This window comes from Bos taurus, chromosome 5 (genome assembly GCF_002263795.3).
Source record: "Bos taurus isolate L1 Dominette 01449 registration number 42190680 breed Hereford chromosome 5, ARS-UCD2.0, whole genome shotgun sequence".
Lineage (NCBI taxonomy): Eukaryota > Metazoa > Chordata > Mammalia > Artiodactyla > Bovidae > Bos > Bos taurus.
In genome coordinates, this window is record NC_037332.1 from 29700333 (window position 1) to 29718811 (window position 18479).

Here is an 18479-nt window from a genome sequence, read left to right on the forward strand (position 1 = left end):
CAGAGTCGGACAGGACTGAAGCGGCTTAGCATGCATAACAGTATATTTCTTTCTTTCTTTTTTTTAGAAGTATATTTCTTGTAAAGACCCCCTACTAAGCACAGATTAAATTTTATTTATCCTTAATTAGTACCTCTGAATAAATCTTTGGTCTTTTGTGGTAAGATAGTAACAGATTCAGGTATAGAAATGCCAGTCAGGGAATCCTGATCTGTTTGTTATCCTAAGTGGCTGTCCTTGATGTGTCAGTTAGAGACCAGGCATCGCTTTTCTGCTTACTTTCATGCCAGTTAACTACTTACTGGTTTCTATTCAGTTCCATTAAAATAAAACTTGTTGAAAAGTAGTATCAGAGGACTCGAACATTCTCTAAGCAATATTGGCTACATTAGAGTTTGGGGGGGCCAGAAAGACACCATTTGTCCCCCAAAATTACCTTTTCTTTATACTATTGGACTCACTTTTGGATAAAGCAACACAGGTGTGTATCCAGATGAATTTATTAATCATTTCCTCTAGCCTTCTAATTCATTGATTAATTACAATGAGTGAGAAATCCCTATCAAGATTGTTGACATAAATCCTAGAACTATTGATATAAGTGATTGTAAAAGGTTGTTTAATTCAGCTCATTGTTCTCAGGCAGTTAGGGTATTAAAACCCCTGTTTTACAGATGGGAACAGCTTACATAAGAGAAATTAACTGATTTTTTTTTTTTAATGACCCAGTATCATGTAGCTACTTAATGTCAGAACAAAAACTGAAATAGTGTAGTACTACCACTTCTGCCATAAACACTGTCTTCATGGATGTTATAGTAGCTATTTATTGGATAAAAACATCTGGCCTTACATATTTTTGCAATCCAAGGAAACCAGGAAAAAATTAAAACATATTAACAGCTGTCTTCTCAAAGACTTCAACTCATATCTGTCTTCTTTTTACATTAAAAAAAATTATTTATGTATTTATTCTTTTGGCTGCCCTGGGTCTCCTTTGCTGCGCGGGGACTTTCTCTAGTTGCGGTGAGCAGGGTCTACTCTTTGTGCTGTGCGGGCTTCTCATTGCAGTGGCTCCTCTTGTTGCAGAGCATGGCTCTAGGCACACCAGCTCAGTAGTTGTGGCACATGGGCTTTCTTGCTCCACTGCATGTGGAATCTTCATGGACCAGGAATGGAACCTGTGTCCCCTGCATTGACAGGTGAATTCTTAACCACTGGACCACCGGGGAAGTCCCTCTTTTTACATTTTATAGTCTTTTTACTGAATAAAAGACATCAGGGCAATGAAGAGAAGTACATTGGAATGTAAGAGATCTGTACTAAAACTCTTGACTTAGAAGGCTGTGGGTTTGGTAGGTGTGTTTTTCTTATATAAATTAGTTGTATGAGCAATCATACACAGGGTAAACCAGAAAAAGTCAAATATCTTTGAAAAAAGAGTAACCTTTACCAACTGTGCACACATTTGTGCACAGTGAAATCTTTATCATTGCATAACTAGATTTTACATAGTTTTAGGTACCGTGTGCTCTGTTTTGTGTTCTTTATCTTTGGTTTGGTCTTTTTTATATACACCTTCCTTTGTACCTTCCTAGTTCATGTAGTTATCCTTTCACAGCAATAGGTTATTTAATTATACATTTTAATCATTCCCCAGTAATTAGATTCTTTTCCAGCCTAATTAAAAAGCTCTAAACATCTTGGCAGAAACATTTTATTTTTAGTTGGTAGGGGAGCCATATTATTGAATGGTGTTACCATGGTCAAAAGACATAATTCATTGAACATTCTTCTTGCATATTTTTAGCTTATTATCAAAGATTATATTATTTAACAGTGCTAACACTTTCATGCATTGGAGAAGGAAATGGCAACCCACTCCAGTGTTCTTGCCTGGAGAATCCCAGGGACGGGGGAGCCTGGTAGGCTGCCATCCATGGGGTCACACAGAGTCGGCCACGACTGAAGTGACTTAGCAGCAACACAATCTAAGGACATATTCAATTCCTCACCAGTTCCTCATCAGCATTTGGTTTTATCATTCTTAAATATTTATGTTAATTTAATAAATATGAAGTATTATCTCTCCTTCCTTTCCTTTTTTTTAATTATAAGAGAAATGCATAATTTTTGTAGAACACTTAGAAATACAAAATATGGGAGTTCCCTGGTGGTCTAGGGGTTAGCATTTGAGGCTTTCACTGCCATGGCCCACGTTCACTCTAGTTGGAAACTAGAACCCACAAGCTACGTGGCATGGCCGAAAAAAAAACTGTCTCTCTCTCTCTCTCTCTCTATAAAGAGAGAGAGAGAGAGAAATCCCTCTGGAGACAAGTGCTCCTTCTATGTGTAGCTTTTACTTAAATGAGCTATTTTTTTTTTTCTACTAGAGCTCTTGAAGAAGGAAATGTTTATCTCTCAGTATTTTGAGAAATTAAGTCCAGGTTTTATCTACACCCTATAATCTCCATGCATAGTTCCCATTTTTCCCTAAAAGGCGTCCATCTTCCACCGTTGACTTTGGAAGGATGAAAGAGTCTGAAGGAAGGTCAGAGTTGAAAGGTTGAAGGAAGTAGCTCTCAATAAAATGTTGAGAATCAAGTTTTAAAGAGAATTTTTCCTGAAAATAGGGGTACCCAGGACAGGAAATCCTGCTTTTTATTTGACATTTGGGGCCTAACTTTATTTCTAAAGAAAACTCCAGAGAAAACAAATTCTATAGACTGCTGGCTAAAAGCCCCAGACTCTTATTTTCTTATTGGTAAATGTGGATGCATTTGGTTTATAGATTCAAAGGAAATATTTAAGGGGTGGTCACACTAACGAGAGTTACTGCAGTCACCTGACAGAAAGGAGGACTTGTAGGGTGGGGTGAGGCCAAGATTGAGGAAATGCCAGAAAGTCTTAAAGCACCTTACCTTTTCTCTCTTCTCTTAACCGAGTATGACAATTAAGGCTCCCTCAGGCATGTGAATAAAAGAAAGTGAAATGTGATAAAAATGTGTTACAGAAGAGTATTTCACTATCAGAGTTCCTGTGTGTGTGTGTGTGTGTGTGTGTGTGTGTGTGTGTGTTCCTTTACTTTCCTTGAGAAATATTGGAGGAAACTCCTCCTTCTTCCTGAACCTCAGATGACCACTTGTAAAATGAAGATCATAAATTAATAGTAAATGCATTTGAGATCTTGGGGTTTGGGTTTTTATTTTTAAGTGTAGTTGATTTGCAATATTGTGTTAATTTCATATATAGAGATCTTGTCATTCTTTGAGTGGTTTGGAGGTGGAAAGATATTGAAAGAAATGCTTAGTGCTTCACCTAGGAGCTCATTAAAAGCCATCCCATGGACTTCCCTGGCGGTCCAGGGGTTAAGATTCCATGCTTCCAATGCAGGGGGTGCAGGTTTGATCCATGGTCAGAGAACTAAGATCCCACATGCTGCGTGGCCAAAAAATTTTGTTTTAAATTTTTAAAAAGCCATCTTACCTCCAAGTTGTATTCCTCCTCAGAACCGATGTCAGAATAACTTTGATTTCCAGGGACGTTTTTCTATTTTTCTCTAATAGCAAATGACTTTGCATATTCACTTTTTTAGTAGTTGAAAGAAAATAATTCAGAGTACTGATATCCTCATGAGGATGAACCATCCTCACTCACTTTTGAGAGTGAGGGGGGAGAAAGGCTCTTACTTTATTTAACCCAAAGATTTAAATTAAAAGGTAGCAAAAGATGGGAGATTTTATGCATCTAAAACCAAAGAACCTAGCCCAGCATGTATGCTGGTTCGAAATGGTCTTGCTCTCAATAACACTAGTGTCAGAACGTCCCACATGGCTACAAGCACAGACAGAAGACTGAACTCCTAGCAGGCTGCAACGTGTAACACATACTCTTGGAATTAGGCTTGAACTTTACCTTTGACAGAATGTAAATATTTGAAATATCGCTCCAGTGTTAAGAGTGCAAAACCTGTTCCTTTTTTTTTTTTAAGTATATTTCCAAGCTCTCTCCCTATTTGAGCCCTGAAAATTTTAGTTTTTATAATGATCATCTTACAGTGCAGCAGCATTTGGAATAAATCTTTGGAATTTCCTTTACTCTAACTCTCTGCAAATGAAAAATGTTTTAAAAACAAAAAGATGTGGATGAAGAGTATTCTGCCAAACTTATCTTTTCATTTTGGCTGATGACCTTCATTTCCAAATGGTGGGCTGCTCCCAGAACAAGAATGTTTGCATCATAGGAGTCATGTGGATGTGACTGATGGTGCTGCTGACCTGAGTACGATGTGGCAAGGTTAGAGTTGCTATTGCTTTTTAAAAAAAAAATAGATTCAACAAATAATGTACATGGCAAAGCTGACTTGGAGATGAAGTACATTAAATGTATATTAAATTTGCAAGAAACAATATTCTTTTTCTAAAATAATGAATTAATTTTATTTTTGGCTGCACTGGGTCTTTGTTGCTGCCCATGGCTTTCTTTAGTTCCAGCAAGCGGGGGCTACCCTTCCTTGCCACATGCTGGCTTCTCCTCTTGCAGAGCATAGGTTCTAGGCGTGTGAGCTCAGTCGTTGTGGTTCACAAGGCTTAGTTGTTTTGTGGCATGTGGGATCTTCCCAGACCAGGAATCGAACCCATGTCCCCTGCATTGGTAGGCGGATTCTGAACCACTGGACCACTATGGAAGTCCCAAGAAGAGATAGTCTTATTGGTAGGACATAAGTAAACCAAATCCTTGGCTCTGATTTCTGACATGGCATATTTCCTATCTCCAAGGGGGAGCTGCGACTGCTGCTAAGTCGCTTCAGTCGTGTCTGACTCTGTGCGACCCCGTAGAAAGCAGCCCACCAGGCTCCCCCGTCCCTGGGATTCTCCAGGCAAGAACGCTAGAGTGGGTTGCCATTTCCTTCTCCAATGCATGAAAGTGAAAAGTGAAAGTGAAGTCACTCAGTCGTGCCAGACTCTTAGCGACCCCATGGACTGCAGCCTACCAGGCTCCTCCGTCAATGGGATTTTCCAGGCAAGAGTACTGGAGTGGGGTGCCATCACCTTCTCCACCAAGGGGGAGCATGGGGACTTAAAAAAGGGATAGTTCACTGTCTTAAACTTTATTGTTGTTTGATTAGTCCACTGAACTTAAAGGTTTAATAATTATTTACTAATGTTGAATTCAGAAGGCTGCTAAATGTTTTACTCTTGTGTTCTGTCATATTGGATTTCAGATATCTTTCCTACATCAAGTTATCTGGAAATAAATTGATATTTCGATAGGAATCTGCTTGAAGACTCTCATTGCAAGCTGAATAAACATAACATACTCTCTGTGTATTATGTCTAGGAACATCCTTTGACATTCAGGCTTTCTCTTGAGTTACTTTTCCAGCCTTAAAAGTATAATTTGGAATTTTATTTATAGACCTACCCTAAATATGAGAGATATAAATGTAGTAATTTATGGGACTCATAGGAATACTTTATTTTTAAAAAGATCTGTACCTTTCACTTTTCTGTTTAAAAAATAAAAGCTTGTCTGTGCCCTCAATAAGCTTCCAGTCCAGAATAGGAATGCGCAACAATTTGATAAGCATTGTGATGGGAACCACGTCCTTGGGAACAAAGGAAGGGCTACTTAGATTTATGGAGGAGAGGTATTAGATCAGAGGGAATTTGCTCAGCTCAGGGGGCACCAACCTCTGGGCTATGGACCGATCAGATCAGTGGCAACAGTAGATTAGAAATAAAGTACACAATAAATGTAATGCACTTGAATCATCCTGAAACCATCCCCCCCAACCCCTGGTCCATGGAAGAATTGTCTTCCATGAAATCAGTCCGTGGTGCCAAAAAGGTTGGGGACCACTAGCTTAGCTTACACCGAGTCTTGAAGGAACAGGCATTGCTGGACAATGGAAGGATAAGCATAATCCAGGTGGAGGAAACTCATTTACAATATCAGGGACCTCCCAGCAATTTGCTTTTCCTGGAGAGTAAAGGATGAGGAAGAGAATACCCAGGGGGTAAGAAGGGACCAGATTTGGAACTGATCTTCTCTGACATACTAAGCACTTTAGATTTAATTCACAGAGTGATTAGGAATCCTTAAAGAATTTTGAATAAGAGAATAACATAGATTTATGTTTGGGGATAATTATTTTGTTTTACTTGGGATAATGGCAGCATCATAGATACCTCATTGGAAGACAGAGGAACCAGTTAGAAAGGTCACGCAGTAGTCCAGGAAAAAGATGATGAAGACATGAACCAGTCAGCAAGAACAGGGATAAACTGGGATGGAGAAAGCCAACCACAGATACTGCCATCAGGACTTGACAGTTTGGAGAGACATGTCATTTTCATCTGAAACATGAGTATTCCATTCCAATGACTGTTAAATTCCGAGGCTTTCTGGTTAAGGTGGTTAGGCAGAAATCTTTTGCAGAATGCATTACCTATATAGAGTTACTTATTTTCCCCTGGGCACCTGTGAATATGTAGTGCTTGATATTTATAACACTAAAAACACATTCTGTGGTATATAAAAACTAATATAAAATCCAATCTCTTCTGTATTTTACTTCTAAAGGAGATTTGCAGGCCTCCGTTTTGAGCATTGCATCAAGATTTCCCCATCCTCAAAAAAAAAAAAAAAAATTCCCATCCTTGCTACAAAACTTATTGCTGGTTTTTGTTTTTCAGATTCCTCGGGGCCAAAGCCGAAGTGCAGGTGGAAGGAAGATGTCTGAAAATAGCTATTCTCTGGATGACTTGGAAATAGGCCCAGGTAAGCAGAGAGTTCCACGTGTGGAAAGTTTTCTAGGAAGTACTCATTAGTAGCAATACCCTTTGACCTCAAAGCTGATGCTTTTAAAGGAAGAGCGGTACAAATTAAAGGGAAGGCTGTTATATACAAGTCATTCCCAAATCTGATTGCTCTCTCCAAATAGCTTCTCTGTGTTTTTAATTCATCTTTGTCAGTGATAACCTGTGTTAACCAGAGAGTCATTTTGCAGGATTGTAAGGGAAGCACCATTACCAACAGTTTTGGCTCCATGGTTGTCTAGGACCTGAGGGCTTCCATGGATGGACATTATCCCCTGTCAAGATTGCTGATTATCCTATATTGCTGATACTAACATAACACCTTGAGAGAGGAATTATTATGTTTTGAAGGGGGCATATACAGGCACTTCACAAAAGAAAAAATAAAATCAATGAATATAGGAAAACCATCAGCCTCCTAGGAATCAAAGAAATACAAATTAAAATGGCATTGTGATCTAATTTTTTCACATGTTAAATAAATCCAAAATTTAAAAATATGTAACGCTCAATAATGGTTAGCAGTCTCCTCTTAATGTTGGCAAAATGAGTGAGTGTTGCCTTGTAAATAACAGTTACAATCCTGATTTCCTTCTTTGTATTCTTTTTTTTTTACTTTATTTTTTTAATTTTTTTTTTTAAATTTTATTTTTAAACAGAGTAGGTTGATTCTACAATAGCCTAAAATTTAGAATCTTGAAATCATTCAAATCACATTTATTTTCTAATAAAGCATATTGTTTGCATGCTTGCAGGTCAGCTGTCATCTTCAGCACTCAACTCAGAGAAAAGAGAGAGTAGGCGAAATCTAGAATTTCCACGCCTGTCAGAAACCTCCATAAAGGATCGAATGGCCAAGTACCAGGCAGCTGTGTCCAAGCAAAGCAGTTCTTCGAGCTATACAGTACGTGTTCGGCATCATTCATTCATTCACTCATCTAGCAAATGGTCACTGACCATGGGAACTAGAAATGTCTCCCACACCCTGACCTGTGAGCCCTGGCTTCTTCCTGGGATCCAGCCATTCTCTCTTCACATAAATCCTACCCTAGCTTCATTTGTGGAGAAGGCAATGGCAACCCACTCCAGTACTCTTGCCTGGAGAATCCCATGGACTGAGGAGCCTGGTAGGCTACAGTCTATGGGGTCGCGAAGAGTTGGACACGACTGAGCGACTTCACTTTCACTTTTCACTTTCAAGCATTGGAGAAGGAAATGGCAACCCACTCCAGTATTCTTCCCTGGAGAATCCCAGGGACGGCGGAGCCTGTTGGGCTGCCGTCTGTGGGGTCGCACAGAGTCAGACACGACTGAAGTGACTTAGCAGCGGCGGCAGCGGCAGCAGCTTCATTTCTAATCCTTACCATGTTCTGACTTTGTTTTCCTAGGCCTTATCCCCACCCACCTTTTCTTTGGTGATGTTACCATCAGTAATACCATTGAGAATTTTCCTGTCTCTTCTTAATCTTGTTGTTAAAGAAGTAGTGTTTGGGGGAGTTCCCTAGCAGTTCAGTGGTTAAACTCAGTGCTTTCACTGCCAAGGACCCAGGTTCAGTCTCTGGTCCGGGAACTAAGATCCCACAAGCTGCATAGTGGCCAAAAAAAAAAAAAGTAGTATTTTATTAGTTTTAATATAAACACTTATTTTTGTCTTTGAGAGGAGAAAGGGAGAACACTGGAGAGAAATATTGAATATATTCAACATTAATGTGGGATGGGACATTTTTCTGCAATTTTTATTCATATATAATTCACCTGACATAAAAATCACCATTTTAAAATATGCAATTCAGTGAATTTTAATATATTCCCAAGGTTGTACAACCATCACCACTGTCTAACTCTAAAACTTCTCCATCACCACCAAAAGAAACCCATCCCCGTTCAGTGACTCCCAATTCTACACTTTCCTTATCCCCTAGCAACCCCTAATCCACTGTCTGTTTTTATGGATTTTCTGGGTCTGGACCTTTCACGTAAATGAAATCATACAACATATGATCCACTTAATATTTAATTCCTAGGATGTAATACTTTTCTAAAGAAATAGAATAGTGGATAAGAAAAAAAGGGAGAAATGATAGGAGGGTGAGGTACTCTGTAAGCACAAAAACGTGGTATTCTAATACAATGGAGGATCTTTACATGTTACGCTTTCCTAGGTTTAACTGGCAGGAGGACACAACAGAACCGCTTATGTGAAGTTACCTTTTAAATGCCATTTATTCATAAGTACACACGCATATATACACATGTACACATATATTTGTATCTTTCAAACATCTGTTCCTTCTAAGATTTCAAATGACAAATTATTAATCTCTTGATTATTATTTTCTAATAAAATTGGAAGAATAGTATTAGATTTTATTTGTTCCCAAGCAGACTGAACCAGTGTCTGTTAGAAATCACAGTGTGTATTCTCGGAACTGACCCTTCTTTCCCCCACAGGATGAAGTATATGCCTTTTCCAATAGTATTTATTGGTAGACCAAGTCTCTGGGCAGTGAATAATCTCATCTTGATTTTTCACTACAGTTTTAAGAAGAGATAATGTGTGTAAATAAGTAGTGAAGTAGGCCATCACAGGCTTGTTATTCATTGGGAGTGTGAAAAAATAAGCAAATGTAGACTTCTCTTAAAAGGCAGGTCAGGAAATACAGCAAACATGATCTGTGGAGCTTAATTCCCTCTTGCAGGATTTTGCTGCTTCTCAGTGACCTCCTGCTATAAACATTCCGACTAGGTGACTCTCTAAGTGGAAAAACCTGTTTGGTAACTGTTTTTTCAACTCCTAATGAGAGTTTCTACATTGCGATTCTTCTGCTCTGTAAATTTTAAGAGTTGAAAAGCCTTAAGGAATTCTTGTAAAAAGCACATTCTGTCTCATCCCAAAAGAATTTCTTAGGCCGCTACAGGGAGGGCTGGGCTTTGAGGCGAGATCAGGAATAAGTTTCTGGTTGTTGTACGGTTGGTTCTGCAGTGTTAGCTGCCAGAGCTGTGGGCCTTAATCTGGAATTCACACCTGAGACAGTCAGTCCAACTGACACTCCATTCATTGGCCTTGTGGCCATAAATGGATTGTTTTCGCCCTATACCTGAAGAATCACAAAGAACAAGAAAGGTATTAGATTACTAGTAGGCTAAAGGTAGGAAATGTCCATTTTCATCTACCTCTGTATTGATTTTGGATCTAGTAATAAAGTTGATTTTAATATTTTGCCTCAAGTGTTCTTTGCAAGGAAAACAAATATGATTTTGCTCACTCCTTCTGACTCACGTCTGCTTTTTTATGTTGAAGCTCTATTATGAGAACTAGAATAAGGTATGTCTTTAGTATACTATATGAATTTTATGCAAAAAAAAAAAAACCCACCAAAATATGTTTTTGATAGTCTCACAACAAAAGGCTATTTTACGGTATCATTAAGTATAATTTCAATTCTTATATATATGCATCATCCCTGTCTTTCTTTCCAGGCCGGGCATTTATATATATGGTCAGTATCTTTTCTTAATTATTGGCACTTGGCACCTCCTTTCCCCTGCTCCAGAATGGTCTTTTCTGATAAAACTCACCAGCTTTGCATTCCCACAAGCTGTGCTGCTAGAAGAGTGAATCACGAGAGTATTGTATGCTGGGCAGCAGGGTGGGAGGGGGAGGGTTGGTGTGTGTGTCTGCGTTGATGTGTCTGTGTTCTAATGAGCGTCAAGTTTTGGACTAGTTGTATAAATATTTAACTCTGAGGTGTGTGTGTCCACAAAGCTGCTTTTGTCATTTCACAAGTCAATGGGTGTTGCTTCTGAGAGTTAGGGGGTTGATTTGACTTGAAGCCTTGGAAAAGAATTTCTTTTTTAGCATTCCAAGTTTATTTAATAGATGGCTATGAAGAGAATTGTGAGACTTTAAAAAAAAAATTCACAGACTATTTTTATTTTGTAGAATGAGTTGAGAGCCAGTGGTGGTGAAATCAAAACTCATAAATTGGAGCAAAAGGAGAATGTGCCCCCAGGTCCTGAGGTCTGCATCTCCTACCCAGATGGAGAAAAGGTGGGTTGAAAAGCCTGATGTCCATTTGCCAGGGAAGCATGTGTTCTAAATTAGTTGCTTAAAATTAGAAACAACTCTAGGCTGTAGAGTGTCTGGGAATTTGCTAACAGCTGCCAGGACAGATTGTCTTTTTTGCAGGTCACATAATTTTGGTTGGAGAACTGTGCAACTTATAGCTGACCAAATAATGAACCTTCATTGGAAAATTCTTTTGCTCAGCAAATGCTTAAGTGACTTTTTAAAAAACCTATTTTGAATAGAGATATCATCTTCAAAGTTATTTGTATGTTATTAATTTAACACATTTTATGTAAGAAAATGTTATTCTTTCACTTCAGAGTATTTTGAAAGCTAGGCACTACGCTAAGCAAGGCAATGCTGAACTTAACTTGTTCTTCAGTCACTAAGTCGTGTCTGACTCTTTGTGACCCCATGAACTGTAGCATGCCAGTCTTCCCTGCCTTCACCATCTCCTGGAGTTTGCTCAAACTCATGTCCATTGAGTCGGTGATGCCATCCAACCATCTCATCCTCTGTCACCCCCTTCTCCTCTTGCCCTCAGTCTTTCCCAGCATCAGGGTCTTTTCCAATGAGTCATTTCTTCACATCAGGTGACCAAAGTATTGGAGCTTCAGCTTCAGCATCAGTCCTTCCAATGAATATTCAGGATTGATTTCCTTTAGGACTGAACTGGTTTGATCTCCTTGCTGTCCAAAGGACTCTCAAGAGTCTTCTCTAGCACCACAGTTCAAAAGCATCAATTCTTCGGCACTCAGCCTTCTTTATGGTCCGACTCTCACATCCGTACATGACGACTGGAAAAACTATAGCTTTGGCTATATGGACCTTTGTCACCAAAGTGATGTCTGCTTTTTAATACGCTGTCTAGGTTTGTCATAGCTTTTCTTCCAAGGAGCAAGCATCTTTTAATTTCATGGTTGCAGTCACTGTCCACATTGATTTTGGAGCCCAAGAAAATGAAATCTGACACTGTTTCCACTATTTCCTCATCTGTTTGCCATGAAGTGATAGGACTGGATACCATGATCTTTACTTTTTGAATGTTGAGTTTTAAGCCAGCTTTTTCACTCTCCTCTTTCACCTTCATCAAGAGGCTCTTTAGTTCCTCTTCACTTTCTGCCATTAAAGTTGTTAGAGCTCAACAACTAAATGTGAACAAATCATTCCATGTGATTTTTACCTGCAAGGAAGCTAACAGAGTAGGAGGGAGATGTGCAACAAGTTGGCGATCATAAAACAGCAAAACAAGTGTTATGAAAAGGCTATGTGTGGCCATGGAATCTTGGACTAAGGACACTTACCCCGACTTTCTCAAGAAGGTGATATCTGAGCTAGATCTTGAAGGATGTGTGGAAATAGGCCAAGTGAATAAGGGGAAAGTTGACTATAAAAAACAAGTGTATTCCAGGCAGACACAACAGAGGTTTGGAAACCAGAGAGCCCAACCAAGAGTATGAAGTACATATAGGCAATGGTGAGAGACAGATGAAGGGAGAGGGTCAGGACTGGTCTTGAAAAACCCTTAAAAGTATGGGTGTAGTCCTGCAGCAGAGGAAAGCCATGGGAAGATTTTAAGCAAATCAGGTTTTATGCATTTATTGTTAGATGCATGGCTTAGCTGGAGTAAGCAACAAGATAGATGTCAGGTGAATTTATCATTTCCTCTGACAATCCATTACCTTTGGTCTTTGGTCTTTCATTCAATATGATGATCAAGTGTTAAGTTAGATGAGGAAAAAGAGCTTTCAAATCTATTACATTGATTAATAGGCATATAATCATTGTTTCTGTTACACATTTTGACACCCTTGAGGCCATTCTACAAAAGGTGAAGAGATGATTAAAATGGGTTAAGGGCAATAGTTCTCAAACTTACTTGACTATAAGTCTTTAAAATAGATGTATTGACAGCATTGGATAGAGGAGCCTGGCTGGCTGTAATCCCATGGGGTCACAAGGAGTCAGACATGACTGAGCAACCAACACACACACACACATTGACAGCATACCAACAGGAACTCATGAGATATACTACATACTTGGACCAAAGTAAGCATACAGAAAAATGGTCTCAGATTAATGGCCACAAAATTTGACTTAAAGAATTGTTCAGTCACCAAGTCATATCCGACTGCAACCCCGTGGACTGCTACACACCAGGCTTCCCTGTCACTGTCTCCCAGAACTTGCCCAAGTTCATGTCCATTACATTGGTGATGCCATACAGCCATCTCATCCTCTGTTACCCTCTTCTGCTATGCCTTCGATCTTTCCCAGCATCAGGGTCTTTTCCAATGAGTCGGCTCTTCGCATCAGGTGGCCAAAGTATTGGAACTTCAACTTCAGCATCAGTTCTTCCAATGAGTATTCAGGGTTGATTTCCTTAAAGATTGACTGGTTTGATCTCCTTGCTGTCCAAGGGACTCTCAAGAGTCTTCTCCAGCACCACAGTTCAAAAGCATCAGTTCTTTGGCACTCTGCCTTCTTTATGGACTCAAAGAATAGAACAGGAAAAAATTTAGGAGTTTTTATTTTATAAAATTGAATCACTTTATTTTATAAAACCATATCTCAAATATATTTTGAAATAATCAGACAAAATACTTTTCGTAATCATAAAATAATCAAATTACAAAACGTCCTTACAACAGTGGGCTGAGGCACTATTTCCATGTCTCATGTAATGTTTCTAGTGAGTTCTCGCATCAGTTTGCCTGATTTTCCCATTTTTTAAGTGTGAGATTATGTCTTACAAAAAGTTTTCTTACATACTCTAAAAAAAGACATTTAAGAAATGAAATCCTGCATTGAAATCCTCCCATCTGGTCTTGGAGCATAACTTGAAAAATAATCATCTGGATAATCGTACTTGAGTTGTCCCTATTTCTATTTTCATGTTTCTTTCTTAATTGTCTTGTTGATTTGCAGCTGGAACTCTGAGCTGAACTAGAGGATCAGAACATTTTAATTACAGTCTAAAAGGGCATCAGTGCAACTGAATCACAAGTTGGGGAGTAGCTGGGGAATAGAAGAAATAAAGATAGTACATAGCCTTCAAGCATATACTGTAGGTTCATGAACCCTTGGATGCCTTAAAATTTGTAAAATTTTTCAGAGCCTCAGCTATCCTTTTGGCTGGCTGCCTAGCTTTTGTTAACCAACACCTAAGAGCTATTTGAACTTTGGTTTGTTACAAAAGGACATTAATGCCAGGGTGAAGTTGCCTGAAATAGAGAATTTTGTCAAGGTATTGGTCTTCCCTTTCTCCTTTTGTGAATGAATTTGTACTTTTCTTTAATGAAATGTTTGAGCAAAACCTCACATGCTGTCTCCTGGCTGTTCCTGTAGTGAAGTTATCTAGTTGGGTATGTGCAGTGATGTCATAATTGTGATTAAGCTTACCCTGCAGCTTCAAGGTGTCCAAATTGGAGGTGAGAAAAGGACATCTTGGGATGGATGCCCCTACTAATTAAGCAAGAATTGAAGAGCTTTTTGTGGCCATGCACTACTTTCAGAAAATTTATTTCATATCATTAAATGAAATAACACATTTAAAGTAGTCATTCCAATACCTGGAACACAGTAAACATTTCATCAGTGTTAACTATTATTATACTGGTTTGTTTTATACCATGTCAGAACTCCTATAATGAAAAGAGAATAAAGGGGAAAAAACTGACCATGCTGAAATTCACGTGCAGTCAGCTAACAACTTAATCTCCATTGTAAATGTATTCAGTACATTAGACATCCTGATATAAACACCCATAAAATCCCTGGCATCTGAATGAAAGAATATTCCATGAAGAGTGCATGTTGGATCATTTGATGACCCTTCATGATTTTGAATGTGGAGGAAGATATACTGAAGGACTAGGGGACAGGAGAAGGGACGAGTGAGCTGGTAGAAAGCTCTTCTATTTAAATTTGATGGCTAATGGGAAAAGTAATCACCCACACCTAAGATCTGCCATCTTGTTAAACACTACCATTTTAAGACTGGAATTAAACAAGGGAAACTAACCTTGAAGATAATACCAAAGGGTCGTTATAGATAAATTTGTTTAATAGTTATCAGAAGGTCTTCTGTACTAGCAAGCTTTTTTCAGCAGAATGTTTGGTTGGGAAATAAGGAGTTAGGAAAATGAAAGAATAATAGTTCCTGTATGTAAAGACTTTATCTTGCCTTGGAGTGAGTTACAGTTATAGGAGTTGTGGTTTTTGGTGAGGAGCTTTGCCCTCCCTGATAGAAGGTTTTGTTTCGCACCCTACTTTCCCTCCTTTTTTTTTTTTTTTTTTTTTTTTTGAGAGTAGAAAGATATATTTAGAAGTTCTTTTATAAAGGAAGATAATGCACACTTTTGGCAGTTGCTTGCAGTCTGTTATTCACGTAACTCTGTAATTGAGAGGCATGTTAATATCCTCGTAAAAGACATTTTGCTGCCTCTTGTTTAAATGCTCAGCTGTTCTGGGGCCCGTTATTTCCCCCCAGGCAGCCGGTGACTGACTGGAGTCAGCAGGTTTTTATGGCATTAACAGCAGTTTGCTCTGTTATTTTTAATGTGATTCTTAATCCCCCTGCCTTTTTTTGTAGGTTTCTGCATCTGAGAATAGCCTGGCAGCCCATTCCACCCTTGCTGAAGATGATTCCCGTAAGTGTTCGTTCTTAGGTCTGGAGGGTGAGGGTCTTGTTCTCTTGCCCCTGTTTGGTTGCGGGGCGGGGGTGGGAGGTGGGGTGGGGTGGCGGCTTGTCCCCAGTTCTGTCAGCTCTGAGAATATGTAACATATTAAATCCAGTAATGCAGCTGATTAGATCTTTCACTTGGTTTTAAGGACTGGTGACTGGGTACCTTTCACACATCCCATGGCAAAGAAACATGTTAAATTCAATGAAATATGATTAACTTGTGGCAAACTGAATATTTTTTATGCTTCTCTCACTGAACTTACCCTGTCTTTTGTACCAAACCTTTTCAGGGTTAATGCTGTAAAAACCATAATTTTGAAGTTTCATTTTAATAGAAGTTTGGCCAAAAAGGACTTTATTCATTTACAGGGGATAAGAATTGGTATTTGAGTAACCTTTTAAAAATACCCTTTTCTTATTATATCTATATAAATATGTACTATAATTCGCCCTCTGGCTAAATCTTTCCTGTTGGTGCTGAATTTGATCACCTTTTCATCCTACTTTGAAATCATTTTGAGCCTCTTTTCCCAAAGACATAAATCTTTGTTTTTTAATTAACTGTGTCCACTTTTGATTCCGATGTTCACTGTATTAGTTTTTTAATATATATAGATTTCTAGCTTTTCCTCAGGTTAATAACTCACTAAACATTGAAAACTCAGCGAAAAGGCAGAAGTATTTGCTAAACAGATCTCTAGTAAACCCTGCCTTAAAATTTCAGAAAAACTCTTGCTGCTTGAATCCAAGAACATTCCATTTGCAATCATTTTGCTTGGACTAGAAATTTTTCTGAGTTTTGACTAGGTTTGAAAACATTTTTTTGAAAAGTAAGCCTTAATCTTTCAATACTTTGTTGACATAACTCTAGATTTTAGGGAATTCTTTTATGGTTCCTTAGTAACTGCGTGAATGACTTCTCTGTGCCTCTTCTGAGTTTTCCACACAATGAATATACTGGCAGGAAATTAACTTATGTAAGTGACATGTCAATGACTATGAAAAAAATTTTATGGAGCCTTTTCCCATAATCTTCATCCATGGATATTTGCTGTAGGACTGACCAAGAAGATGGTATCAAATTATATACACACATATACATGAGCATGTGTTTTGAAATTTCTGCCCACACATTCCCCCATTTTCCCAAATTCAGTTGGAACACCCCAGAAGGAGTTATTGGGAGTGCTAACTGCCAAAAAGCCATCAAAGCCTACAAGCAGCCTTTAAAAATGACAAATGCTACAGGGCAGAAGTTTCCTTCTGTAGGGTGGTTTGGGTTCAGCTGCGTGTGGCAAAGGATGAGAAACCCTCTGCGTTGACACCCCAATTTATGAGAGAATCTAACAGCATAGCTTTTAGTATTAGAATATTCTTCAATGGAAAAGCAGTGTTTTTTGTTTTTCCTGATGTTGAAAGGACCTGTCGATAGTGGAGGTGCCTAAACTTGGCTTTGGGGAAGAACCTTTTCTGATACTTCTCTTGAGATACCATGAAATGTCTTCCTTCTGTAACTCAAGCAGGTAACTCCCAGGTCAAGAGTGAGGTCCAGCAGCCTGTGCATCCCAAGCCATTAAGTCCAGATGCCAGAGCCTCCAGCCTTTCTGAAAGTTCTCCTCCCAAAGCAGTGAAGGTATGATGGTGATTTCTCTTGGAGCCTGTAGACACTGGTTTACTAGTAATGCTCATTGCACCTTTTATCATTGTGTTTGTTATAACCTGTTGTGGCTTTCCTGGGGACAAAAATGCCAAATAAGAGCACACTTGAACCAGTCACTTTTCTTGAAAATCTTGCCACGTTTTCTTAGGCATTTGAGCCAGGCATGATGGGGCTCATTAATATTTCTCTGTCTGGAATCTGGAAAGCTCCTGAAAGAAAACCTAAAGTGAAAGAAAATAACCCGATTTATTTTCTTGTTAAGTCCAAATTCTTAAATCTATGAATGAGTAAAAACCTATAAAATGAGCAATACAAAAAATCTGTTAAATTAAAATCAGCCCATTGGATGGGAATGTACAATGTTAGCTTAAAGATAGTGGCTCCCTGGTCTGAAGACCTTAACCATAACATGATTGGTAGTCAGTGCATTTAAAGAAAGAATGTGTACATTTCAGCAGGGTTTGGCCAGTCCATTTGCTCTACAAATGGGCATTCAAGTAACATTTACACTTGGTTATAATACTAGATATTAAGGAATATGTAAAATGTTTGTACCCTAGGAAAATTTTACTAGGCTACTCAATCTATGGTCTCCTTTTATTCACTAATTTTTAAAAGCAGTCTTTTCCCTTTCTATGAACAAGTAAATATTCCCATAAAAATAAACAAAGGTAAAAAAATATATATCCAGCCTCTCTTTTAGGCTGTTCACCTGACTTGTTTTTATTGAATGCTTTGCTAATGCCATGCTGATTTACCACTTGGATTAATAACCAAACATACCTATACTTCTTTAGCGTCTTCCTCCTGTGGTGGTCTCTTAAGTAGCCAAGGTTTGTTTCAAAGGCTTTAACATTTAAGAGAAACTCAGTGGGTAGAATTAGTTTCAAGGTGATTTGTACTGCCTCAACTTCTGCACGCATCTGCCATGTTTCTGTCTCTCAACTGTGGGCATGATTGGTCTCTTGATGAAAGTTCTAGTGCACAGAAAGGATGAAGAGAGGAAGACAGAGGTGTGGGTTTGAAACAAAGGGAGGTAAGGATAATCCAGGATTTAAAGGTTAGATTGAAAAAGAGGGTGGGGTGGGGGTGGGGGAAGATGGTAAACATAAGATTTTAAAGGAAGCAGAGACATGAGCAAAGTAAGATTTATTGAAAGGAACAAGAAATGAAGAAAGTAACAAGAGAAAGCAAGTGAACTAGGAAGAAAGAACTGAGCTGCATGACGGGATCTGCATG

General features: G+C 38.7%; 1 protein-coding gene across 5 annotated transcripts in view; it reads left to right on the top strand.

Annotated features, from left to right (window-relative positions):
• LIMA1 (LIM domain and actin binding 1) overlaps window positions 1-18479 on the top strand; it is a 91950-nt gene that overhangs the window by 63089 nt on the left and 10382 nt on the right. For 3 of the 5 annotated variants that reach the window (XM_015470991.3, XM_005206324.5, XM_059886655.1), the window contains exons 5-9: window positions 6699-6783; window positions 7577-7725; window positions 10765-10872; window positions 15488-15545; window positions 17101-17213. In XM_015470991.3, the coding sequence (XP_015326477.1) occupies window positions 6699-6783; window positions 7577-7725; window positions 10765-10872; window positions 15488-15545; window positions 17101-17213 (513 nt within the window). Of the gene's footprint in view, window positions 1-6698; window positions 6784-7576; window positions 7726-10764; window positions 10873-15487; window positions 15552-17100; window positions 17214-18479 lie in introns of all 5 variants that reach the window. The other 2 variants (NM_001192754.1, XM_005206325.5) reach the window with 2 other exon arrangements.